Source organism: Mixophyes fleayi, chromosome 5 (genome assembly GCF_038048845.1).
Source record: "Mixophyes fleayi isolate aMixFle1 chromosome 5, aMixFle1.hap1, whole genome shotgun sequence".
In the NCBI taxonomy this organism is placed as follows: Eukaryota; Metazoa; Chordata; class Amphibia; order Anura; family Limnodynastidae; genus Mixophyes; species Mixophyes fleayi.
In genome coordinates this window covers 52,490,967-52,518,440 of record NC_134406.1, presented here as the reverse complement: position 1 = coordinate 52,518,440, position 27,474 = coordinate 52,490,967, and the positions used below count along the sequence as shown (strand labels likewise).

General features: G+C 38.9%; 1 protein-coding gene across 4 annotated transcripts; it reads left to right on the top strand.

Moving 5' to 3' along the window:
• Positions 1-644: 644 nt before the first annotated feature.
• On the top strand, positions 645-26,585 carry LOC142157659 (uncharacterized). Of its 4 annotated transcripts, XM_075211244.1 has the most exons (20): positions 645-831; positions 4,586-4,616; positions 4,721-4,742; positions 4,867-4,885; positions 7,731-7,769; positions 8,939-8,969; positions 9,074-9,095; positions 9,220-9,238; positions 12,084-12,122; positions 13,292-13,322; positions 13,427-13,448; positions 13,573-13,591; positions 16,436-16,474; positions 17,216-17,246; positions 17,351-17,372; positions 17,479-17,497; positions 19,833-19,871; positions 21,958-22,107; positions 24,523-24,564; positions 26,287-26,585. In XM_075211244.1, the coding sequence occupies exons 2-20, from the start codon at positions 4,599-4,601 to the stop codon at positions 26,336-26,338; spliced, it is 675 nt and encodes a 224-aa protein (XP_075067345.1). In that variant the 5' UTR covers positions 645-831; positions 4,586-4,598; the 3' UTR covers positions 26,339-26,585. The 4 variants fall into 4 exon arrangements, with proteins under 4 accessions (XP_075067345.1, XP_075067346.1, XP_075067344.1 ...); XM_075211245.1 differs by lacking the exon at positions 645-831 and having other exon boundaries at positions 4,382-4,616; positions 24,526-24,564; XM_075211243.1 differs by lacking the exon at positions 645-831 and having other exon boundaries at positions 4,382-4,616.
• The last annotated feature ends 889 nt before the right edge of the window (positions 26,586-27,474 follow it).

Genomic DNA, 27,474 nt, shown 5'->3' with positions numbered 1-27,474 from the left:
AAGCTTCTGATTCTTTATGTATTTGTGGTGAAAAAAATGTAATAAATGGTGCTGAGGATGTCTGGCAACATGTATAGGCACAATAAATGTAGGGCCACTTTGGAATTCATATAAGAACTCCAGAATGATGTCCAAATGTCAGATTAATCTGTTACTTGCCCATTTGGCTAATAATGGAAAACTTCATAGATGCAGCCTTTTTACATTTATTTTAATGCCCTCAGTATTTAAACAGGGTTAAAAGATTATCTGGACTCATTCATACCAATGCTTAAATGTGCATAAATGCTTAGTTTACTGGTTTTGAACTAATGTTAAATGTCTAGTAAAAGCCAGTAAAAACATTTTTGATGATTTCCAAGATGCATCAAGTAATTTGATCTCTCATAGATTCACCTGAGAAATGAACGTGATTTCAGTGATTTTGCCATGTCTGGGAATTTGTTTTCAGTGGTTGGAATATTGGTGATTTATAGGTTGATTTCCATTTAATAGATTCAACAATTAGGAAATCAACCTGCAAATCACTGAAAATTAGTGATTTATATAACTATATCTACAAAGTGACTTTTACTAAATATCACCCTTAATGTTTTGTCCCTCCCAACATTTGTCCGCTCCTCTAACTGACAATAAGCTTTATTTGCAATAAACTCATGAGCCTCTGAGCCTCTGTAGCAGATGATGATGATGATGATGGTTGGTGGAGATGATACACAGAGATGTCACACTCACTCACTTTGCCTGGGCATTATGACATCACCCATTGTGATCATGTGATGCACAAGGCTGTTGACTTGGAATTCTCACTTCTCTACTGCGAGTTGAACTGTAAGTATGTTTTTTTTGTAGCTCAAATCCTATCCCTTATTCTTTTCTGCTATCTCCCATTCTCATCCTCATTTACATCTATATTTTCTGTACTTTCTATTAACTGAATACATTATTTGTTTTCCACCCTTCTCTGTTATCATTTTTCAATAACATTAGCAAAAGCACGTGTTAATTTATGAATTGGCTTTCCATTAGACTTTTATGTTCTTGTGTATTATTTTTTCTACAAAAAACTAACCATTTCATTGGCCTAGGTGTAAATATTACAAAAAGTTTGGAAATCATGACTGATATTTTCATGAGTGGCTGAGACATAATAATGTTGATAAAAGTCATATTTATACTATAGTTAAGTCCTATTTGTAAATACCCTATTTATTTTTAAAAAGATTGGTAAAAATTTTTATAATACACCTAGTGTGTCTAGGAAAATCCAAATTTAATTAATTTACTGGATCTAGGGAAAGTCATTATATCTGATTATTAAGTTTTGGTAGGTAATTAATAGAATTACTATACCTGTATTAGACCTGGTAAAAGCTAAAGCATTGTAAAAAATTGTCTTGTCAGAAATGCTTTCTTCTCCTTTCTTGTTATAATGTAAAGAGAGGGATGAAATAAAAATAACATGAAAATAAGGAAATATAGGTAACTTAAGAAATCAATGAAAATAACAATTTATTTAAAGTATTTAAGGCATAGTTTCCCACTTTCAGAATCCCGAAAGCAAGGAAAATTAAGCCCCACACCCAACCTGCCCTGTTACTCCCAAACTCCAGCTACAAATGGCCATATTTGGTCAAAGTCCACCCACTTTCCTGTTAAATCCCATCCCTAATGTGGGCCGCGAATGGGCATGTCCCGCCAAAATAGAGTGTAACATTGTCACCTATCCATTTACCATCTACCCCCCATACGTTACTTTTCTATACCGGTATTACTAATTTGTACTGATAGGTGTACTGAAATAAGGGTGGCTGCCTTATGCTGAACTGCTGACTTCAAAACTGTTCAAACAAATGCAAACAATATATATATAATTTATGCCATACAAAATTAAATGGAATGCACATAAAAAGGTACTTTCAGTTGTCAAATAAAGGTGTTGTTATCTGCAAACACGTACAACAAGGTGAAACCATGTATTACTGCTAGCAGGGGCATTTATTTACTCACCATAAGTCACTGATTTGACACATGGGATAGTGTCATAACATTTAGTGACATTTAGTGACCAGTTAATACTTTTAAGAGGAAAACTAAATAAAATCTCGTAGCACTGTGGTTCTGTGGTGGTCGAGTACTGATGGGACTTCCTTCCCTTACCTTGTCCTCCAGACACGATTCAGGTTCTTTTTTATTCGGACATCCGGTGGTCAGGAGATAAATACTTCAATGAGAGGGACAAGGATTGGTCAAATAACTGGGGTTTATTAATAATGTGGTAAAGATAATTTTGGTGCCACCGCGCCACTGACCCCTTCAACTCAATGGTAATAACAAAATATTCATTTGATCAACATAGAGCACAATTGCGATAAAATCTTCAATAACAATAAATCAATTTTAGGTAAATCACTTAACATTAACATTTAACTAATACATTTGGTGCACCAATATTATCCCTGGTAACGTTACCATATTTTACACTCAGTCCTGGGCTGAACTGTGCACAGGAATTTAGTAGAAGTGCTGCACGTGGTTGGGGCCCATAAATTACTTTTTCACGCCAAATAAGCTGATGATCTTTTGTATTACAGTCTCTTTTGTGTGTAATCACAGACCTCTCTATTCTCTCTCCTCTCACACTGTTCTCAGTACATAGCTCAGTCTGTTTAGTGTGATGTCACAGATCTCTATACTGCTTATTTGTTTTCAGTACTTTCCTTTTTACTCACACCTTCTTATCTTCTTCTCTCTCAGTCTATGCAGACACAGGGATCTCTCTCCCTCAGAAGTCTAGAACTTTCCTCTCCCCACTGCCTTCTGGGAGTTCACAGTTATTACCAATGTTAGTGGACTTGTTGCTATGCCACACACTCCTCCTTCCTGTCACTCCCGGCAACCACCAACCACTCCCAACTGTCACTTCTCCCTCAAGAAACATTTTTTTTTTAAATCTTTATAAACACTCTTAACAATTAACAAATTAAATTAACAAATTAAAAACATATAGATACACCCCAGGGTACTCAGATTTTGGGGCACCACAGTTCTACCTCCCTCTAAGCAAACTTCAACAATGTCCACAGTGTAGTAAGAATATGTGGTTTTAATGAACAAACAGAAGTCTTGTACAATTACTTAAAGATGATTTACATAATGTTCACACAAGTATTAAACAATAGCAGAAATTACCACTGTCTGGGTAGTCAGTATCTCTGGTGGACCTGGCATTGATGTACTCAATTATGGGAATATATAAGGTCATATTTACACCATACTTGCTCACTCTCCGAAAATGCCCCGGAGACGCACGAATTCCGGGTAGGTCACCCAGACTCCCGGGAGAGCAGGCCATTCTCCCGCATCCAGCGGGATGGGGGCCTTGATGAAGTGATTTGCTTGCATTTGGTTGCGAGGGTGGGACCACCTCCCTCTGCTCTTGTAGTTCACCTCCCCTCCAGGATCTCCTAGAGGGTATACACCTAAAATTGGCAAGTGTGATTTACACAGATGTATTATATGTAGTAAATGCTACATACATATAAATCATCAACACTGTATTGTTCCAGCTCTTCCAGACAGGAAATGTTTTGTTATGATAAACATGATTTTAAACTTTTTTTTTTATGAAGTGAACACTGCAATCCCCTCTCACCCCAGGTACCTCCAATGGATAGGTAAGGCTGGCAAAAGAAACAATTTTATAAGGTAACAAAAGAAGTTCAATGATGGGCTAAAATTCAAGCAATATCATTTCTATCTGTTTGCAGCCATCAGAATCCTCTTTTGTAATTTTGTCAGAGGATTAGAAATAAGGCGACATTAACATATGGTCAATGCTAACACTACTACTAGTTTTCCAAGAGTCACTATATTATGAATATAAGAAACTCCCATTTTATAGCACCCCCTTTACAACACCACCTTCACTTACCATCAGGTGTATTCTCTGTATAAATGTAAATGTAAATATATTCATTACTTTTTATGTCACCCTATTTATAATTCCTCCCTCAATATAATGCCAATTTTATGTTGTTTTTTAAGCTGGAGGTATAAAGCGGGATCTTTGTATTATCTTGCATTATTTAATTATTGTCCACATATCCCTAACAGGTTTCCATCAGCAGTAGAAAAGAGTTAGAAATATGTCTCTCAGAAGGGCTTTGTTTACCATATGTGTTAAAGGGGATACTTTGTTTTTTATTTGTTTCTTTGTGGTACTTGGTGTCTATTAGATCGGGACAGGCCTGAGAGCCAGGATATGACTCCCATACCTGCTGCTGGTTAACAGTCAGTAACAGCAATGTGCTACAGAAACCACTGAGACTAAAGACTTTTGTTAGACAGGGTCGCCAAGGGTACATCATTTGCCGGGATAAATAAATAATTTGATTCGTTGACTTGAACATTACTATATATGGCGTAGCAAGGCCAGACTATCCTAAGAGTGCTGCAATTGTAATAAACCCCACTTACCCTGAATACCCAGTACAGCCACACATGGCTAAAGACCATAAGGTCACCCATATATATGTGATGTGACTTTCTGTATGTAATAACATTCTGCATTTTTTATTTGTAGTGTTAAGAAAGATATGGATCTAAAGGATCATGTAAGTTATTTAACAAAATAACATATGGGAATGGCGAAAGGTATTTTACATGTTTAAATATTTATGTTTATCCTGTACTTACCCATTTTTTCTTATTTTTATAGAGAAGAATGTTTCCGGTCAAAGGTATGTTCTGTTATAGTGTGATGCTGGTACAATAGTTTTTGTCAGCTATCATTACTAAATCAGTTTTATTTTATACAAATGTTTTCAATAAACAGATTCTAAATTATTCATTTTGCTTTTTCAGAAGCCTGGCCAGAAAACCGGTAATTATATTATTATTTCTTAAAATTTGAACATTTCATAAATGGTACAACCACATTAATATTAGCATATTCTTACACAAGCTGATTTTTCCTGCAAAATAATGTTGTACTCTTTTGTATGTATCTTTTATTTTGGCTGATTTCCCCTCCCCCTCTTGCCTTCCAGCCATCATCCTTTGTGCTTCTTCCTCCCCACCTCGGGTAAGGAGGTACGTTCTCTGCTTATGTCCTCTCCTCCATCAACCTGCCCTCTTGATCCCATTCCCTCTCATCTTCTTAGATCCCTCTCGCCTACTGCCTACTCACATCTTCTTCACTTCTTCAACATATCCCTCTCCATTGGCATCTTCCCCTCTTCCCTTAAAAATGCACTTGTCTCTCCCAGTCCTAAAAATCTGAATCTTGACCCCACCACCGAACTACCAACCCATCTCTCTCCTCCTCTTTGCTTCTAAAGTGCTCGAACGGCTTGTCTCCAACCGTTTCTCTAGCTATCTTTCTGACAAGTCCCTCCTCGATCCTCTCCAATCTGGATTCCTCCCCCTCCACTCCCAGGAAGGGGCCTTGTGTGCTACATAAAAAAAACAGTCAGTATTTATCTTATGTGCAAAACAGAAAACTAGTTTGCACCCCTTGCATTGTAACATGGTTTTGTCCAGGAGACTGAAATAAGATACCTCTTCATTTAAGATCCTTAATGAATCAGGCCCCTGGTCTTTATTTATACCTCCTTTCCCAGGGTACCAGCTCTCAACTGAGTTGATAATTTACTTACCTTTTTTTTTGTATTACCCTGTATGTAGTGTCCTGCTTTGTCCTATGCTGAACTGGGTCAATAATTTACTAGACTTTGTTTTTGTTATGCCTGTATGCCGTGTCCCGTTTTGTCCCTTGCTCTATCTATGGCGCTGCGGACCCTTTCTGGTGCCATATGAATAAAAGATAATAATTATAACTTGTGAACTTTATAAGCTCAGTGTCAAAATGACCCCTTCTTGAAAAGAAAATACCCCCGACTGTCCTGATTTTCATTGGACTCTCCTAAATTTCAGTGGGCATAAAGGGCATGGCCTCACTGGAAAAGTGTGTGTCATAGGTAGTTTGGGGTGTTATCTGGACAGATTAGAGACATTACTTATTTTGTCCCCAGTTTTCAAGTTGGGAGATGCAAGTATATCACAGTTAAGACAATGGTGGACAAGACATTACCCATCAGTTTATGTGACTCGTCTCTTTTATTTAAGGTGTTGTCCACTTTAGTCTAACCACCTCACCTTAAACTTTTTTCTCCAAGACACATGGAAATCAGTTGAAAAGCTCAAAGACTGAATTCATTGTTGCAGTCAGTGGTTGTGGGTCTACATTGACTTTTTCCATTCCAAATTGTCAGGCCTTGATGAACCTTTCCTAAATCAGGATGCACTACTGGAAACCCGATTGTGCACCACTGTTCCCAGCAAGTCATGGCAGCCCTAAACTTTATGAATATGCTGGCACTTGTAGAATTACAAGTGCCAGCACACCACGGCTACCATAACATACTAGCACTTATACAGTGGGTGTAGAACTACAAGCACCAGGATGCCCTGGCATTCAGGGCCCACTGGGACCTGTACTACACTAGAAAAGACATTTTAATAAAAAAACACACACAGTGACAAAGTCCTATAATTAATAAAAGACTCCCCAGCAAAAACCCTCTTTTACCCATTCATTACTCATCTAAAGATCTGTTGCTTGCATAGCCAGTGCTAAGACCCAACATGGGGTCTGAGCAATAACCACAGTGAACTGCATTGCTACAGTGAAGTTTATTTATAAAATGTAACAGTGAATTGCATTTTATAAATATAGTTCATTGCACCTAATGTTGAGACCCCATATTGGCTCAACACAAAAAAATACACGATCTATCTATCTAAATAGGGGTGTGATACATATGTTCCACTATTACATGATCGACATTTATATGCTCAACACCATAATACAGACATGGTTGGAAAGTTGACAATAATGACATCGACAATGTAGGTCAACTATGCTGATTGTGATGACTGACATGGCATAGTCTTTGCTTAAAAATGTATGGGTTACACTACCTATCGCAGAAGAACTGCACTCATCTAAAATTACAATATTAAAGCGCATTTTATGTACAGTACGCATTGAAATAATCTAAATATTTATAATTAATGTAAAAAAATGAATTTAACAATATTATATTTAAAGCATATATTTATATAAATGATTACACTGTTAAGAGTTGTTATTATTTTTTTTTGCTGAAATGAAAGTTGTATGCTTTCTGATGTGACCTCCTATTGTACTTACACATCTATATATACTGCCGTCTGTTCTGTGTGTCTGCATACAACAAGTACTGTTTAGGCAGAGTGTACTTACACTCAGATTCAAATCGAAATGTGTCTTTAGATATGATTGGATTTGAATATGGTCGGAACTACTCACAAGTTCTGTGCGCTTTTAAACAAACAACTTACATGCAAGTACCGTTCACACATGAATCAGGCCCACAGTGTTTATTTTTGTAGCTCTAGGATACACTACTGCTCTGTTTTGCTCTTTGCGTTAGATAGAGTTGTATTCAAAACACAGTTTTGTATTGTATCCCAGAGAAACAAAAATAAACAACTCTGCCATATGATATAAAGATATGACTCAAAGGTACAGACTAAAGGCAGAAATATAAAGCTATGTATTTAGTAAATGTTTCTGAAAGTTATGCAGGCAAACCAAAGTAATTAGAAGTTGTAAAGCTCCTTTAACTATTTGTTATTATGTTTTAAGATTATCTCTTTTTAATTTTTTTATTTTTGTCCAACAGAATAAATAACACCAGAAATGATTTCTCATCTGCAGTAACGTATGTACCACAAATAGATACATTTCCCAGCATTATACTGTATTATTCCTCCTTATAGAGTGCGTTAAGATACAGGGTTATTGGATGTGCCATTTACCATTATATGTAGTAAATGCTACATACATATAAATCATCAACACTGTATTGTTCCAGCTCTTCCAGACAGGAAATGTTTTGTTATGATAAACATGATTTTAAACTTTTTTTTTGATGAAGTGAACACTGCAATCCCCTCTCACCCCAGGTACCTCCAATGGATAGGTAAGGCTGGCAAAAGAAACAATTTTATAAGGTAACAAAAGAAGTTCAATGATGGGCTAAAATTCAAGCAATATCATTTCTATCTGTTTGCAGCCATCAGATTCCTCTTTTGTAATTTTGTCAGAGGATTAGAAATAAGGCGACATTAACATATGGTCAATGCTAACACTACTACTAGTTTTCCAAGAGTCACTATATTATGAATATAAGAAACTCCCATTTTATAGCACCCCCTTTACAACACCACCTTCACTTACCATCAGGTGTATTCTCTGTATAAATGTAAATGTAAATATATTCATTACTTTTTATGTCACCCTATTTATAATTCGTCCCTCAATATAATGCCAAGTTTATGTTGTTTTTTAAGCTGGAGGTATAAAGCGGGATCTTTGTATTATCTTGCATTATTTAATTGTTGTCCACATATCCCTAACAGGTTTCCATCAGCAGTAGAAAAGAGTTAGAAATATGTCTCTCAGAAGGGCTTTGTTTACCATATGTGTTAAAGGGGAAACTTTGTTTTTAATTTGTTTCTTTGTGGTACTTGGTGTCTATTAGATCGGGACAGGCCTGAGAGCCAGCATATGACTCCCATACCTGCTGCTGGTTAACAGTCAGTAACAGCAATGTGCTACAGAAACCACTGAGACTAAAGACTCCTGTTAGACAGGGTCGCCAAGGGTGCATCATTTGCCGGGATAAATAAATAATTTGATTCGTTGACTTGAACATTACTATATATGGCGTAGCAAGGCCAGACTATCCTAAGAGTGCTGCAATTGTAATAAACCCCACTTACCCTGAATACCCAGTACAGCCACACATGGCTAAAGACCATAAGGTCACCCATATATATGTGATGTGACTTTCTGTATGTAATAACATTCTGCATTTTTTATTTGTAGTGTTAAGAAAGATATGGATCTAAAGGATCATGTAAGTTATTTAACAAAATAACATATGGGAATGGCGAAAGGTATTTTACATGTTTAAATATTTATGTTTATCCTGTACTTACCCATTTTTTCTTATTTTTATAGAGAAGAATGTTTCCGGTCAAAGGTATGTTCTGTTATAGTGTGATGCTGGTACAATAGTTTTTGTCAGCTATCATTACTAAATCAGTTTTATTTTATACAAATGTTTTCAATAAACAGATTCTAAATTATTCATTTTGCTTTTTCAGAAGCCTGGCCAGAAAACCGGTAATTATATTATTATTTCTTAAAATTTGAACATTTCATAAATGGTACAACCACATTAATATTAGCATATTCTTACACAAGCTGATTTTTCCTGCAAAATAATGTTGTACTCTTTTGTATGTATCTTTTATTTTGGCTGATTTCCCCTCCCCCTCTTGCCTTCCAGCCATCATCCTTTGTGCTTCTTCCTCCCCACCTCGGGTAAGGAGGTACGTTCTCTGCTTATGTCCTCTCCTCCATCAACCTGCCCTCTTGATCCCATTCCCTCTCATCTTCTTAGATCCCTCTCGCCTACTGCCTACTCACATCTTCTTCCCTTCTTCAACATATCCCTCTCCATTGGCATCTTCCCCTCTTCCCTTAAAAATGCACTTGTCTCTCCCAGTCCTAAAAATCTGAATCTTGACCCCACCACCGAACTACCAACCCATCTCTCTCCTCCTCTTTGCTTCTAAAGTGCTCGAACGGCTTGTCTCCAACCGTTTCTCTAGCTATCTTTCTGACAAGTCCCTCCTCGATCCTCTCCAATCTGGATTCCTCCCCCTCCACTCCCAGGAAGGGGCCTTGTGTGCTACATAAAAAAAACAGTCAGTATTTATCTTATGTGCAAAACAGAAAACTAGTTTGCACCCCTTGCATTGTAACATGGTTTTGTCCAGGAGACTGAAATAAGATACCTCTTCATTTAAGATCCTTAATGAATCAGGCCCCTGGTCTTTATTTATACCTCCTTTCCCAGGGTACCAGCTCTCAACTGAGTTGATAATTTACTTACCTTTTTTTTTGTATTACCCTGTATGTAGTGTCCTGCTTTGTCCTATGCTGAACTGGGTCAATAATTTACTAGACTTTGTTTTTGTTATGCCTGTATGCCGTGTCCCGTTTTGTCCCTTGCTCTATCTATGGCGCTGCGGACCCTTTCTGGTGCCATATGAATAAAAGATAATAATTATAACTTGTGAACTTTATAAGCTCAGTGTCAAAATGACCCCTTCTTGAAAAGAAAATACCCCCGACTGTCCTGATTTTCATTGGACTCTCCTAAATTTCAGTGGGCATAAAGGGCATGGCCTCACTGGAAAAGTGTGTGTCATAGGTAGTTTGGGGTGTTATCTGGACAGATTAGAGACATTACTTATTTTGTCCCCAGTTTTCAAGTTGGGAGATGCAAGTATATCACAGTTAAGACAATGGTGGACAAGACATTACCCATCAGTTTATGTGACTCGTCTCTTTTATTTAAGGTGTTGTCCACTTTAGTCTAACCACCTCACCTTAAACTTTTTTCTCCAAGACACATGGAAATCAGTTGAAAAGCTCAAAGACTGAATTCATTGTTGCAGTCAGTGGTTGTGGGTCTACATTGACTTTTTCCATTCCAAATTGTCAGGCCTTGATGAACCTTTCCTAAATCAGGATGCACTACTGGAAACCCGATTGTGCACCACTGTTCCCAGCAAGTCATGGCAGCCCTAAACTTTATGAATATGCTGGCACTTGTAGAATTACAAGTGCCAGCACACCACGGCTACCATAACATACTAGCACTTATACAGTGGGTGTAGAACTACAAGCACCAGGATGCCCTGGCATTCAGGGCCCACTGGGACCTGTACTACACTAGAAAAGACATTTTAATAAAAAAACACACACAGTGACAAAGTCCTATAATTAATAAAAGACTCCCCAGCAAAAACCCTCTTTTACCCATTCATTACTCATCTAAAGATCTGTTGCTTGCATAGCCAGTGCTAAGACCCAACATGGGGTCTGAGCAATAACCACAGTGAACTGCATTGCTACAGTGAAGTTTATTTATAAAATGTAACAGTGAATTGCATTTTATAAATATAGTTCATTGCACCTAATGTTGAGACCCCATATTGGCTCAACACAAAAAAATACACGATCTATCTATCTAAATAGGGGTGTGATACATATGTTCCACTATTACATGATCGACATTTATATGCTCAACACCATAATACAGACATGGTTGGAAAGTTGACAATAATGACATCGACAATGTAGGTCAACTATGCTGATTGTGATGACTGACATGGCATAGTCTTTGCTTAAAAATGTATGGGTTACACTACCTATCGCAGAAGAACTGCACTCATCTAAAATTACAATATTAAAGCGCATTTTATGTACAGTACGCATTGAAATAATCTAAATATTTATAATTAATGTAAAAAAATGAATTTAACAATATTATATTTAAAGCATATATTTATATAAATGATTACACTGTTAAGAGTTGTTATTATTTTTTTTTGCTGAAATGAAAGTTGTATGCTTTCTGATGTGACCTCCTATTGTACTTACACATCTATATATACTGCCGTCTGTTCTGTGTGTCTGCATACAACAAGTACTGTTTAGGCAGAGTGTACTTACACTCAGATTCAAATCGAAATGTGTCTTTAGATATGATTGGATTTGAATATGGTCGGAACTACTCACAAGTTCTGTGCGCTTTTAAACAAACAACTTACATGCAAGTACCGTTCACACATGAATCAGGCCCACAGTGTTTATTTTTGTAGCTCTAGGATACACTACTGCTCTGTTTTGCTCTTTGCGTTAGATAGAGTTGTATTCAAAACACAGTTTTGTATTGTATCCCAGAGAAACAAAAATAAACAACTCTGCCATATGATATAAAGATATGACTCAAAGGTACAGACTAAAGGCAGAAATATAAAGCTATGTATTTAGTAAATGTTTCTGAAAGTTATGCAGGCAAACCAAAGTAATTAGAAGTTGTAAAGCTCCTTTAACTATTTGTTATTATGTTTTAAGATTATCTCTTTTTAATTTTTTTATTTTTGTCCAACAGAATAAATAACACCAGAAATGATTTCTCATCTGCAGTAACGTATGTACCACAAATAGATACATTTCCCAGCATTATACTGTATTATTCCTCCTTATAGAGTGCGTTAAGATACAGGGTTATTGGATGTGCCATTTACCATTATATGTAGTAAATGCTACATACATATAAATCATCAACACTGTATTGTTCCAGCTCTTCCAGACAGGAAATGTTTTGTTATGATAAACATGATTTTAAACTTTTTTTTTGATGAAGTGAACACTGCAATCCCCTCTCACCCCAGGTACCTCCAATGGATAGGTAAGGCTGGCAAAAGAAACAATTTTATAAGGTAACAAAAGAAGTTCAATGATGGGCTAAAATTCAAGCAATATCATTTCTATCTGTTTGCAGCCATCAGATTCCTCTTTTGTAATTTTGTCAGAGGATTAGAAATAAGGCGACATTAACATATGGTCAATGCTAACACTACTACTAGTTTTCCAAGAGTCACTATATTATGAATATAAGAAACTCCCATTTTATAGCACCCCCTTTACAACACCACCTTCACTTACCATCAGGTGTATTCTCTGTATAAATGTAAATGTAAATATATTCATTACTTTTTATGTCACCCTATTTATAATTCGTCCCTCAATATAATGCCAAGTTTATGTTGTTTTTTAAGCTGGAGGTATAAAGCGGGATCTTTGTATTATCTTGCATTATTTAATTGTTGTCCACATATCCCTAACAGGTTTCCATCAGCAGTAGAAAAGAGTTAGAAATATGTCTCTCAGAAGGGCTTTGTTTACCATATGTGTTAAAGGGGAAACTTTGTTTTTAATTTGTTTCTTTGTGGTACTTGGTGTCTATTAGATCGGGACAGGCCTGAGAGCCAGCATATGACTCCCATACCTGCTGCTGGTTAACAGTCAGTAACAGCAATGTGCTACAGAAACCACTGAGACTAAAGACTCCTGTTAGACAGGGTCGCCAAGGGTGCATCATTTGCCGGGATAAATAAATAATTTGATTCGTTGACTTGAACATTACTATATATGGCGTAGCAAGGCCAGACTATCCTAAGAGTGCTGCAATTGTAATAAACCCCACTTACCCTGAATACCCAGTACAGCCACACATGGCTAAAGACCATAAGGTCACCCATATATATGTGATGTGACTTTCTGTATGTAATAACATTCTGCATTTTTTATTTGTAGTGTTAAGAAAGATATGGATCTAAAGGATCATGTAAGTTATTTAACAAAATAACATATGGGAATGGCGAAAGGTATTTTACATGTTTAAATATTTATGTTTATCCTGTACTTACCCATTTTTTCTTATTTTTATAGAGAAGAATGTTTCCGGTCAAAGGTATGTTCTGTTATAGTGTGATGCTGTTACACTAGTTTTTGTCAGCTATCATTACTAAATCAGTTTTATTTTATACAAATGTTTTCAATAAACAGATTCTAAATTATTCATTTTGCTTTTTCAGAAGCCTGGCCAGAAAACCGGTAATTATATTATTATTTCTTAAAATTTGAACATTTCATAAATGGTACAACCACATTAATATTAGTATATTCTTACACAAGCTGATTTTTCCTGCAAAATAATGTTGTACTCTTTTGTATGTATCTTTTATTTTGGCTGATTTCCCCTCCCCCTCTTGCCTTCCAGCCATCATCCTTTGTGCTTCTTCCTCCCCACCTCGGGTAAGGAGGTACGTTCTCTGCTTATGTCCTCTCCTCCATCAACCTGCCCTCTTGATCCCATTCCCTCTCATCTTCTTAGATCCCTCTCGCCTACTGCCTACTCACATCTTCTTCACTTCTTCAACATATCCCTCTCCATTGGCATCTTCCCCTCTTCCCTTAAAAATGCACTTGTCTCTCCCAGCCCTAAAAATCTGAATCTTGACCCCACCACCGAACTACCAACCCATCTCTCTCCTCCTCTTTGCTTCTAAAGTGCTCGAACGGCTTGTCTCCAACCGTTTCTCTAGCTATCTTTCTGACAAGTCCCTCCTCGATCCTCTCCAATCTGGATTCCTCCCCCTCCACTCCCAGGAAGGGGCCTTGTGTGCTACATGAAAAAACAGTCAGTATTTATCTTATGTGCAAAACAGAAAACTAGTTTGCACCCCTTGCATTGGAACATGGTTTTGTCCAGGAGACTGAAATAAGATACCTCTTCATTTAAGATCCTTAATGAATCAGGCCCCTGGTCTTTATTTATACCTCCTTTCCTAGGGTACCAGCTCTCAACTGAGTTGATAATTTACTTACCTTTTTTTTTGTATTACCCTGTATGTAGTGTCCTGCTTTGTCCTATGCTGAACTGGGTCAATAATTTACTAGACTTTGTTTTTGTTATGCCTGTATGCTGTGTCCCGTTTTGTCCCTTGCTCTATCTATGGCGCTGCGGACCCTTTCTGGTGCCATATGAATAAAAGATAATAATTATAACTTGTGAACTTTATAAGCTCAGTGTCAAAATGACCCCTTCTTGAAAAGAAAATACCCCCGACTGTCCTGATTTTCATTGGACTCTCCTAACTTTCAGTGGGCATAAAGTGCATGGCCTCACTGGAAAAGTGTGTGTCATAGGTAGTTTGGGGTGTTATCTGGACAGATTAGAGACATTACTTATTTTGTCCCCAGTTTTCAAGTTGGGAGATGCAAGTATATCACAGTTAAGACAATGGTGGACAAGACATTACCCATCAGTTTATGTGACTCGTCTCTTTTATTTAAGGTGTTGTCCACTTTAGTCTAACCACCTCACCTTAAACTTTTTTCTCCAAGACACATGGAAATCAGTTGAAAAGCTCAAAGACTGAATTCATTGTTACAGTCAGTGGTTGTGGGTCTACATTGACTTTTTCCATTCCAAATTGTCAGGCCTTGATGAACCTTTCCTAAATCAGGATGCACTACTGGAAACCTGATTGCGCACCACTGTTCCCAGCAAGTCATGGCAGCCCTAAACTTTATGAATATGCTGGCACTTGTAGAATTACAAGTGCCAGCACACCACGGCTACCATAACATACTAGCACTTATACAGTGGGTGTAGAACTACAAGCACCAGGATGCCCTGGCATTCAGGGCCCACTGGGATCTGTACTACACTAGAAAAAACATTTTAATAAAAAAACACACACAGTGACAAAGTCCTATAATTAATAAAAGACTCCCCAGCAAAAACCCTCTTTTACCCATTCATTACTCATCTAAAGATCTGTTGCTTGCATAGCCAGTGCTAAGACCCAACATGGGGTCTGAGCAATAACCACAGTGAACTGCATTGCTACAGTGAAGTTTATTTATAAAATGTAACAGTGAATTGCATTTTATAAATATAGTTCATTGCACCTAATGTTGAGACCCCATATTGGCTCAACACAAAAAAATACACGATCTATCTATCTAAATAGGGGTGTGATACATATGTTCCACTATTACATGATCGACATTTATATGCTCAACACCATAATATAGACATGGTTGGAAAGTTGACAATAATGACATCAACAATGTAGGTCAACTATGCTGATTGTGATGACTGACATGGCATAGTCTTTGCTTAAAATTGTATGGGTTCCACTACCTATCACAGAAGAACTGTATTCATCTAAAATTACAATATTAAAGCGCATTTTATGTACAGTATGCATTGAAATAATCTAAATATTTGTAATTAATGTAAAAAAATAAATTTAACAATATTATATTTAAAGCATATATTTATATAAATGATTATACTGTTAAGAGTTGTTATTATTTTTTTTTGCTGAAATGAAAGTTGTATGCTTTCTGATGTGACCTCCTATTGTACTTACACATCTATATATACTGCCGTCTGTTCTGTGTGTCTGCATACAACAAGTACTGTTTAGGCAGAGTGTACTTACACTCAGATTCAAATCGAAATGTGTCTTGAGATATGATTGGATTTGAATATGGTCGGAACTACTCACAAGTTCTGTGCGCTTTTAAACAAACAACTTACATGCAAGTACCGTTCACACATGAATCAGGCCCACAGTGTTTATTTTTGTAGCTCTAGCATACACTACTGCTCTGTTTTGCTCTTTGCGTTAGATAGAGTTGTATTCAAAACACAGTTTTGTATTGTATCCCAGAGAAACAAAAATAAACAACTCTGCCATATGATATAAAGATATGACTCAAAGGTACAGACTAAAGGCAGAAATATAAAGCTATGTATTTAGTAAATGTTTCTGAAAGTTATGCAGGCAAACCAAAGTAATTAGAAGTTGTAAAGCTCCTTTAACTATTTGTTATTATGTTTTAAGATTATCTCTTTTTAATTTTTTTATTTTTGTCCAACAGAATAAATAACACCAGAAATGATTTCTCATCTGCAGTAACGTATGTACCACAAATAGATACATTTCCCGGCATTATACTGTATTATTCCTCCGTATAGAGTGCGTTAAGATACAGGGTTATTGGATGTGCCATTTGCTAAAGTAATGCTCACGCAAAAGCATAGTTGCTAACGTTTCGAGTCTTCCCTCTGGGATGTCAAGTGACAAATGGGGAGGTGGCGTGGTGACACAATTGTGTTACCATGGCCCTGTCCTCTGCCAATCAGTACCACTATTCACAGCAATTTCTGTATTTGTATGGTTTAGTTGTGATAATATGATACTGGTTGATACCAAAAAGATATGTACATTGCCTTTATATGCTCTGTACCTTTTCCAGTGTTTTTTCCATCTTGCATTATATATTACTTGTCCCTGAGTAACCTACTTATTCACCACCCTAATTTTCACCCTCCAATACCCACATATTCATTGTATACCCTCAACATCTCAGACACCTATTATTAGAGCTAGAACCCCTTTCTCCCTACTGGTTGGCCACTTTTCACAAGATATGTCTCCCATTTGATGTGCTTGAGCAGTTTTAAACTGATTATGTATGTAAAGAATATACTACTATATTGCAATGCATACCTTTACCGATTAGAGTGCTGCATTTATAGTAAACCTCATTTACCCTAAACACTGAGTGCAGCCACACAGCGCTAAGAACCATAATGTCACCCATATGTATGATGTGACTTTCTGTACGTGATAACATTCTGCATTTTTCTATTTGTAGTGCAACGCCAGTTATAGGCATGAAGGCTCATGTAAGTTACTTTACAAAAAAACATATGGGAATGGTGAAAGGTATTTTACATGTTTAAATATTTATGTTTATTCTGTACTTACCCATTTTTTTTAAATTTTATAGCCAAACATCAGTCAAGTGAAAGGTATGTCCTGTTATAGTTTATGTCAGCTAACATTACTAAATCAGTTTGATTTTATACAAATGTTTTCAATAAACAGATTCTAAATTATTCATTTTGTTTTTTTCAGAAGCCTGGCCAGAAATTAGGTAATTATATTATTATTTCTTAAAACTTGGACGTTTCTATATGTTAAAGCCACATTAATATTAGCATATTGTTTCACAAGCTGATATTTTTGTCAAAACAATGTTGCACTTTACACTATATGTATCTTTTATTTTGGATGACCATTCATAACTTGTGATTATTTTTCTTGAATAAACGTTATAAGCTCAGTGACCAAATGAACCGTTCTTGACTAGAACATGTCTCCAACTGTCATGCTTTTCATTAGATTGCCCTGAATTTCAGTAAGCAAAAAGGGCTTCACTGGAAAAGGGTGTACCATAGGTAGATTGGGGTGTTGTCTGGTATGTCACAGTTAAAACAATGGTGGACAAGACATTTCCTATCAGTTTATGTGTGATTCAGCTCTTTTCTTAAAGATATTGTCCACTTTAATATAATCACCTCACCTTAAACTGTTTCCTCCAAGGCACATAGAAATCAGTTAAAAAACGCAAAGGCTGAATTCATTGTTACAGTCAGTGATTGTGGGTCTACGTTGACTGTTTCCCCTCCCAAATTGTCAGTCTTTCATGAGCCTTCCCTAAATCAGGATGCATTTCGGGAAACCTGAAAATGGTGCACTACCATTCCCAGCAAGTCATGCCAGCCCTAAACTTTACGAATATGCCCATGGCAACCATAGCATGCTGGCACTTGTGCAGTGGGTGTAGAACTACAAGCACCAAGATGCCCTGGCATCCAGGACCCACTGGGGCCTGTACTACACTAGGAAAAACACTGTAATAAAATCACAAAAACTATGACAAGGCCTTATAATTAATAAAAGACTCCCCAACAAAAACCCTCTTATGCCCATTCATTACTCACCCAAAGAACTGCTGCTTGTGTAGCCACATCACAAAAAGCAGACTCTGAGCTTGTTCCACTAATCAGTATAGAGTGGCTGTGTATTGATTAGTTGTGTTGAGACCCAAAATGAGCAATAACCACAGTGAACTACATTGCTGCAATAAAGTTTATTGATAAAATGCATCAGTGAATTGCATTGTAGAAATATAGTTCATTGTTGAGACCCCACATTGGGTCAACACAGTAAAATGCATTATCTATTTGTCTCTCTATCTTCACAGGGGTGTGATACATATGTTTCACTGTAACATGATCAACATTAATCTGGTCAACACCATAATAGAGACATGGTTGGAAGCAGGGGCAGGCTGGGCTAAGGGGCAGGGGGACATCTGCATTTTTTTCCCCTTTAAAATAGACTACTGAATCGAATCTTGCCCAAGGCACAAAATTTGTCAGCCCTTCCCTGATTGGAAGGTGACTATCATGTAGAGGTGAATCCTCAAACAACCAATCGTAAGCAGCTAGATAATACTGCGAACTGTCATCATCATCATTGCCTATAGTGGAATCTGCCCTAGGCATCCACAACAGATACGCCTCTTGAAAGGCTTATCTGTGGGTGTGTTCACATCTAATTGTGTCACAATTACCTGAATACACCCTTACTGTACTCGGCCTACACTTATCCGTCTCTGCATCCCTCCATCTGTCTCTGCTGGCATAAGTAGATGCAAATTATCAATATGAGAAATGTTTATAGGGACACATTTTTATGCGTATAAGAATACAGAAATTTGTATATTATGGGGAAAGAAGCAGACATACCTCTAAGTCTAAATAATTCAACTGCAAATATTCATCTCTCCAATAAGAAAATGTGCTTGAACAAGAAATGGTAGCAAGCATGCAATATTTGTGTTCTTTTGCTTTCCTAATCTGTCTCTTCTCCATTCCTTATTTGATGGAGGAGAGATACATTGCATGCTCTACTTTCCCTCTCCCAGTTCCATCATCCAGCTTTGGATAGATGTTCTTGTGCACTGCACCAGTGTCTCTCCATAAAGATCAGTGATCTCTTTGTCAGTACCTGTCACCTCCAGATGACTTTAGTGACTTGTACATGACCTTCTGCATCTTTTAATATATACAGTACTTTATTACCTGGCTTACCAGGTGTTTAAATAATAATCATACTGTACAGTGTTTAGTTTTGTAGCTCTATAATACAATACTGCTCTGCTGTGCTCTGTGCATTGGATAAAGTTGTGTACAATGCACAGCTTTGTGTTGTATCACATGGCAACAAAACATAAACTCTGCTGGGTGGTATAAAAATATTGCTAAAAGGTACAGAATAAAGGCAGCAAAATAAAGCAATGTATGTAGCAAAATATACAGAAATGTATGCCAGTAATCTGAAGTAATCTAAAGGTAGAAAGCCCCTTTAAACATTTTTTGACATGTTTACCATTTTGTTTTACTTTTTCATTTGTCTAACAGCAATATGAACATCAAGAAGGACATGCAGTCTCGGTGCAGGTATGTACCATGAATAAATACATTTCCTGTTGTTAGAATATAGTATTCCTTCTTATTGAATTTCAAGGAGCTGTAAATATCATACATTGCCCTTTAGATTGTAAGCTCTCGCGAGCAGGGCCCTCTTCCCTCCCATTCCTCCTCTTTTCATTACCTATGACTTCTGCTCAACAGCGGCATTTTGCACTTCCTCCTTGGGCTCTCTGCCCCTTGACTACACTCCTCTATTGTCTTTGCACCTCTATAAGAGGCTTTGATCCTGTTTAGTCGCACCCACTCTCATGGGCACAGGTTTCAGCTTGCGCTGAATCTACCCCTTACACCCCGTTGCCCACTTAGGCTATTATTAGCTGTGTTGACATTTGTATTTTTATTTGTCTACTGTATTGTCCTGAAACACCAAGTACTGGTGTGTTGTTTGCCTTCTGTATTGGGTTGCGGACCATTTTTGGCTCCCTATAAATAAAGGATAATAATAATAATGATAATAATAATAGAATGTTTACTATACAGACTCCTGGAATGTACCATTCTATGCCATTTCAGAAGGAACATTTTTAGTGGGCCTATTGTACAGTTTACAGTATATTATGGTAGTGGAGCTAATGACAAGAGAGTGCTTCAAAACAAACGCACAAAGTCAGACGCGTATTTCTCTGTGCACTAAACCTTACATGCAAGGGTTAACATTTCCTGAAACCAGGTCAGCCAATGGCAGACAGGGGGAGTACCTGCATTACCAGATATATTTCCCCTCTGACTGCAGGGCTGCCTCTTTCTTCTTCACGGAAAACGGTGGTAGACCTGCAGGAGAATGGATTTGTATTTTAATGTGTTCTATCTGCATTTTATTCATTTGTATTCTTCTCCCCTGCTGATTCAACCTTCTACTATCTACTCCCTTTCTACAGCATCTTGCTTTATTCTCCTCATTCCCCTCTCATCGCTCTCCCCATGCTACCCCCTTTTCTACTTTCCCCACATCCCGTTCACCACCCCCCTCTCTTGTCCGCACCTGCCATATTTTGCTTTTCTTATTTCATTCTCTACATTTTTGCTGTCATGCCCCATCCTAAAAGAACAATCTCTCACCTGGCGCATCTGAGGGAGGTAATTTCCACCAGGGATCGGGCCCAATTACCTCCCTCGCAGTAGGCAGTAGGATAAGTAACCGGGTTGCTAGCTGCACAATGGGGGGGGGGAGTGTTTCCATACCCCACAATCCGGCCCCATTATCCCCAACAAGACAAGCAGATGAGTGTGAAACTTATGCGCTGTGAGGCACCTCCCCCCTTCTGCTAGGGGTAATGAATGGGGGGCTCAAAGATACAGGCAGCACCATTATAGCTCACGTGTGCCCTTTCCCCCTCCCATAGGTAGAGAGGTTTCAATACAGAGGAGCACTTATGTAGGGCACGCGCCTTATTCAGGCAGATCATGGGGCGAACAACCACCTTCTCGCTTTTACAAAGCATATGGCCCATTTACCAGGGGGCTAGGAGTCCAGGGGGGCAGTGGGCATGACGCAAAGTCCCCTTGCCTATTCTCTTCAGCCCCTGAGAGTTATAATGAAGGCCCATCTAGCAGGTAGGGTTCCCAGGCCTATGTTCATCACCTGTGCCCTTTAGGGTCCCCTTACAGCAGGCCCGCTTGGAGTCACGCAAGGACCAGTCAACATTCTTTCCCCCCAACTAACCCACCACAGTGGCCCTTCCCTTCCAGCCATATTTGGTGAGGGCCCTCACGATAGCCACTTTGATGAGGCCCACTGTTGGTCCGATGCAGAGAACCTGGAAATCAGGCCCACCCAAGCACGGGCACCCCCTTATTCTTCACTGGCAACACAAAGGACCCCACAATGGTATCGTAAACTACCTCCTCCCACCAGTTTGCAACACCCACAGGGCTATGCTAATTTTTGCCCTCGCTATCCAGAATCACGTTCCTGGGATTGTGGTATCCCCCCAACCACATTGTACAGTCCTGACCCCAATTGCCTTGAACACTTCAGCCCGCACCAGTTACTATGACAGATTGAATTTGAACTCTGATAGGGCAGCAAATACTAACGTTACTCTTGCCCCAGTTTTGCAGAGTCAAAGGATGGAACCAGTATTCAGGCAATCACACTGAGTCGTAGTGAGGCCTGGTCCTTCCGGAAGAGGCACCGAGGTGTCGAAAGGGAGACAGTTCCTTGCGACAGCAAGGAGCGACAAAGTTGGCTTCGCCACTTCCGGTGAGTGTTCCTTATCTTCTCGACACCATACCCATGACACTAGTCCCCCAATTGACAGCACCAGCAAAGACTCCTCTGACACAGACCAGGGCACGCACAAGCTGCTGAAGTTGCTGAAGTTACTAGAGACTCACTTGCTTGGCAATCAGTCGACATGGACAACCCATGTCGCCGCATCCCAGGCTGCGCGGGCAGCGACATGATGTTGTGTGTGAACACAGCGCTCATGTGGGGAATTAGAAACAGTGGCAGAGACAAAATTAGAAAAATTGTGCTCATAGACATGTTAACGATCATGGACCTGACAAAACAGAACTTGGCCGCCTCTCGCAAGAGGAACTGTATAGGCAGGGAAGCAAATAGATGTTTCCCAAACTGGCTGAACGGATATTGTGTTTTTGCTGCCGCATACATTGAGACTGGGCCTGCAGAATACATTGACGTTTGGCGTTACCTGTCACAATTCGATGATCGTAAAGAATCCTTTTCCTTGAATCTGTTTAGTTTAGCGCCACCTACTGGAAGGCGCAGAGTCTAACACCATGAAAAGGGATGTCAACTTAGCCGCTCTCGTTTCGCAGGTTGCTGTTCTCCCAGTCGGTGCTAAGCAAGATCCAGTGGAAAGACAACAGGGGTGGAGATAAGCACAGGAAAGTGGCGTGCGACTGCGTGACAGTATCTGAATGTAACAACAGGCAAAAGCGGAGTGCACAGATGTCCTTAGTAGTGCCAGGAAGCACGATAGGATGAGGAGCAGGGTGCAGTAGTCTATGTCTGATTATTGCTGAGGTCCCGAAGTGCTGACGCCAGGGAAAACTGGATCAAAGTGTAGCAATGATAGTGGCAGTTTAAACGAGAGTCTTTGGTAGTGCTGGGAAGCACAATTGCAGAATCAACAGGGTGTGATAGTCTACGGTTGATTGTCGCTGAGGTCAAAAAGTGCTGGCGGCGGAGAGGCTTGATCAGAATATAGTAATGACAGTGGCAGTTCACACAAAGTTCCTTAGAAATGCTTGGAAGCACAGTAACAGGAGCGTCGGGGTGCGAAAGGCTGCGGCTAGCAGGAGGGCTGGATCAGAGAATAGGAATCACGTAATACAGGGCGTTAGAATAATCCCGTCTACACAGGTAGAGAAACACAAAAGAACTGACAATCAAATGAATGAATGGGCTGCTTTAAATACTGTGACAACTAGGGGGCGCCGACCAATGAGAAAAGAACATATTAAGAAATCTTAAAAGACGGGTCTGCGCATGCGTAGACCCGATTACAGCATGGCGCCAGACAGAAACTGTGGCGATACATGCTGGGGAGCGGCGGAGACCTGGACAGAAGGTAAGTTGGGACCGTAAAGTAAGGACGATGGTGATACCACGATTTGGCGCTCATACGACGAATGATTTAATCGAAAAATTAGCGAGCAATCAAGTCTTCCACTAGGTTTCAAAGCAGTTAAAATTTGGATGAAACTAATGCACCCTAGTAGTCAGACTGCAGTAACAACCGGACACAAGCGGTTTTCCTCAGGGAGGGCCATTGTGCCCCTCCCCAGCAATAAAAATGCTTTGCATACAATGCGGGAGTCTGTTCTTGCTGAACGGTGTGTAAGTATCCCCATGTGTGCTCCACCTGCAGAGGCCCCCACCCCGCCACGGAATATTCTAGGCCCACTCTGGACACTGGTAGGAGAAGAGAAGCTGCGGCATCAACTACTCTCAGGTCTCGAAAGAAACCAGCCTAGGCACCATGTTAGGCCCCTTTTCTTTCCCTTCCCTACATAAAATTAGTGGTCTCCCCCATAGGGGTGATGCCCAAGAAGAAAATGGGTAAATTCCGCTTAATTCAACATCCCTGCTAGTCGACTGGCAACTCGGTCAATGACTCAATCAACACACAATATAATTCAGTGCACTATCAGTCTTTCGAGTCGACACTGACACTTGTACAAGAATTCGTGCACTGCACCAGTGTCTCTTCATGAAGATCAGTGATCTCTATGTCAGTATCTGTCACCTCCAGATGACTTTAGTGACTTGTACATGACCTTCTGCATCTGTTACTATATACAGGGCTTTATTACCTGACTTACCAGGTGTTTATATAATAATCATACAGTGTTTAGTTTTGTAGCTCTATAATAAACTACTGCTCTGCTGTGCTCTGTGCATGGGATACATTTGTATACAAAGCACAGCATTGTGTTGTATCGCAGGACAAGAAAACATAAACAACTCTGCTGGGTGGTATAAATATATTGTTCAAAGGCACAAAAGGTACAGAGTAAAGTCAGAAAAATAAAGCAATATATATTAGTAAAAGTTACAGAAAGGTATGCCAGTAATCTGAAGGTGGAAAACCCCGTTAAAATTTTTTGACATGTTTAACATTTTGTTTTCCTTTTTTATTTGTTTTAGCAGAGACATGAACATCAAGAAGGACAGGGTGTTCCAGTTCACGTATGTACCACTAATAAATACATTTCCTGGTGTTAGAATATAGTATTCCTTCTTATGGAATTGCAGGGAACTGTGAATATCATATATTTCCCATTAGATTGTAAGCTCTCACAAGTAGGGCCCTCTTCCCTCCCATTCCTCCTTTTTTTTTATTACCTATGACTTCTGCTTATCAGCTACATTTTCCACTTCCTCCTTTGGCTCTCTGCCCCTTGACTCCACTCCTCATTTGTTTTCGCACCTCTATCAGTGGCTCTGATCCTCTTTAGCCGCACCCACACTTATGGGCACAGGTTTCAGCTTGTGCTGACTATACCCCTTACATCCCATTGCCCACTTAGGCTTTTATTAGCTGCTTTGAGATTTGTATTTTTATTTGTTTAATGTATTGTTCTGTAATGCCAAGTACTGTTGTGTTGTTTGCCTTCTGTACGGCACTGCAGACCATTTTTGCCACCCTAGAAATAAAGGATAATAATAATAGAATGATTACAATACAGACTCCTGAAATGTACCCTTCTATGCCATTTCAGAAGGGGCATTTTTAGTGGACCTGTTGTACAGTTTGCGGTGTATTATAGTAGTGGGGCTAAACATCTTTGAGCCAAAGATCTCTTTCTTGTTCCAACCCAGCCATGATAATTAGTGGTGAATATCCCCAGATGTGGACATCTCAGTCATGTTCCACCCTGCACAGAGGTGAGGAACTCAGTTGAAATGCTCAAAAGCTGATTTCATTGTAACAGTCAGTGATTGTGGGTCTACATTGACTGTTTCACAGTAATTAGCATTATTGTCTAACAGCGCTGGGGCCATGGGATAGATTCCACCCAGGGCACTATATATAGAGAGTATGTTTAATCTCTTTCGGTTCTTATGGAACTCCTCCAGTTTCTCTTGTATCTTATTATTTACTCTCCTATTCTGTCTCTACTTCATTACATGTTTTGATAGGTGAATGGAGGAGAGATGGTTACTCACATACAGATAATATGTCTCTGTGGAGAAACGCAGATTCAGTGCATGCTCTACTTTTCCTCTCCCCGATCCATCATCTGTTTTGGATAGATGGCTTTGTGCACTGCACCAGTGTCTCTCCATAAAGATCAGTGATCTCTATGTGAGAACCTGTCACCTCCAGATGACTTTAGTGACTTGTACATGACCTTCTGCATCTGTTACTATATACAGTGCTTTATTACCTGACTGACCAGGTGTTTATATAGTAATCATACAGTGTTTAGTTTTGTAGCTCTATAATACACTACTGCTCTGCTGTTTTTTTGTGCATCAGATACAGTTGTGTACAGTGGTCGAAGTGGACACTTAGAAGTGGCTGTGTGGAAATTTAGAAGTAACGGTGACAGAATAATGTAATGGGATTTCAAGTGAATGGAATGTGATAGTGTTACAATGAAGGCAGTAAGAGAGGTAGCGGTATGGCACAGCACTGTATACACCCTCACTTCGATCACTGTTTGTGTACAAAGCACAGCTTTGTGATGTATCACATGGCAACAAAACATCAACAACTCTGCTGGGTGGTATAAATATATCGCTCAAAAGTACAAATGGTACACAAGACAGCAAAATAAAGCTATGTATGTAGTAAAAGTTACAGAAATGTATACCAGTAAAGTGAAGTAGTTTGAAGGTGGAAAGCCCCTTTAAAATTTTTTGACATGTTTAACATTTTGTTTTACTTTTTTATTTGTCTAACAGTGACATGGACACCATAGAGGACGGAGAGTCTGTGTGCACGTATGTACCATGAATAAATACATTTCCGGGTGTTAGAATCTAATATTCCTTCTTATATATAGACTTGCAAGTTACTGTAAATATCATACCATACATATCATACCATATCATATCATACATTTCCCTTTAGATTGTAAGCTCTCATGAGCAGGTCCCTCTTCCCTCCTGTTTATCCTTTTTTCGTTACCTATGACTTCTGCTCACCAGCTACACTTTGCACCTTCCCCTTGGTCTCTCTTCCCCTTGGAGTCCTCTATTGTCTTCGCACCTCTATCATATCTATCAGCACTGGAGCCATGGGATAGAGTTCAACCAGGGCACTATATATAGAGAGTGTGTTTAATCTCCTTGTGTTCCTATGGGACGCTTCCAGTTTCTCTTGTTTATTATTATTTACTTACCTATCCTGTCTCTTATTTACTTACCTATCCTGCCTCTCCTCCATTCCGTGTTTTGATAGGTGAATGGAGGAGAGATGTATACTCACATATAGATAATATATCTCTGTGGAGAAATGCAGATATAGTGCATCCTCTACTTTCCCTCTCCCAGTTTCATCATCTGCTTTGGATGGATGGCCTTGTGCACTGCACCAGTGTCTCACCATAAAGATCAGTGATCTCTATGTTAGTATCTGTCACCTCCTAGGTGACTTTAGTGACTTTTATATACCTACCTTACTAGGTGTTTATATAAGAATATAGGGCCTTATTAACATCCGAATGTACGTCCATTTGCTTAGCATATTTGGCGTGAAATAGTTCTGTGCATGTCCACAAAGGAATATTGTGCCAATAAATGCAATTGCATGTAATTCATGTCTGAATGCAAGTGACACTTATGACTCATCACGACTTGAGAGGTGGAACGGGGGAGGGTAGGCGCAAACTAGCATAGGTCATGTACAGTAAGGGTGTTCCAACGCAGATGCAGTTGATTCAATTCCTGTGTTTGTGCTAATTACGCTTCTTTTTAGACATATTTTTTGGGCATTTGTAAATGCCAACTATGCTGATAGTGATGACTGACACATCATAGTCTTTGATTTAAATATTATAAGTATGGGTGCCACTACCTATCACAGAACAACTGTATGCAACTAAAATATACAGATAAAACGCATTGTATTTACAGTACACATTGAAATCA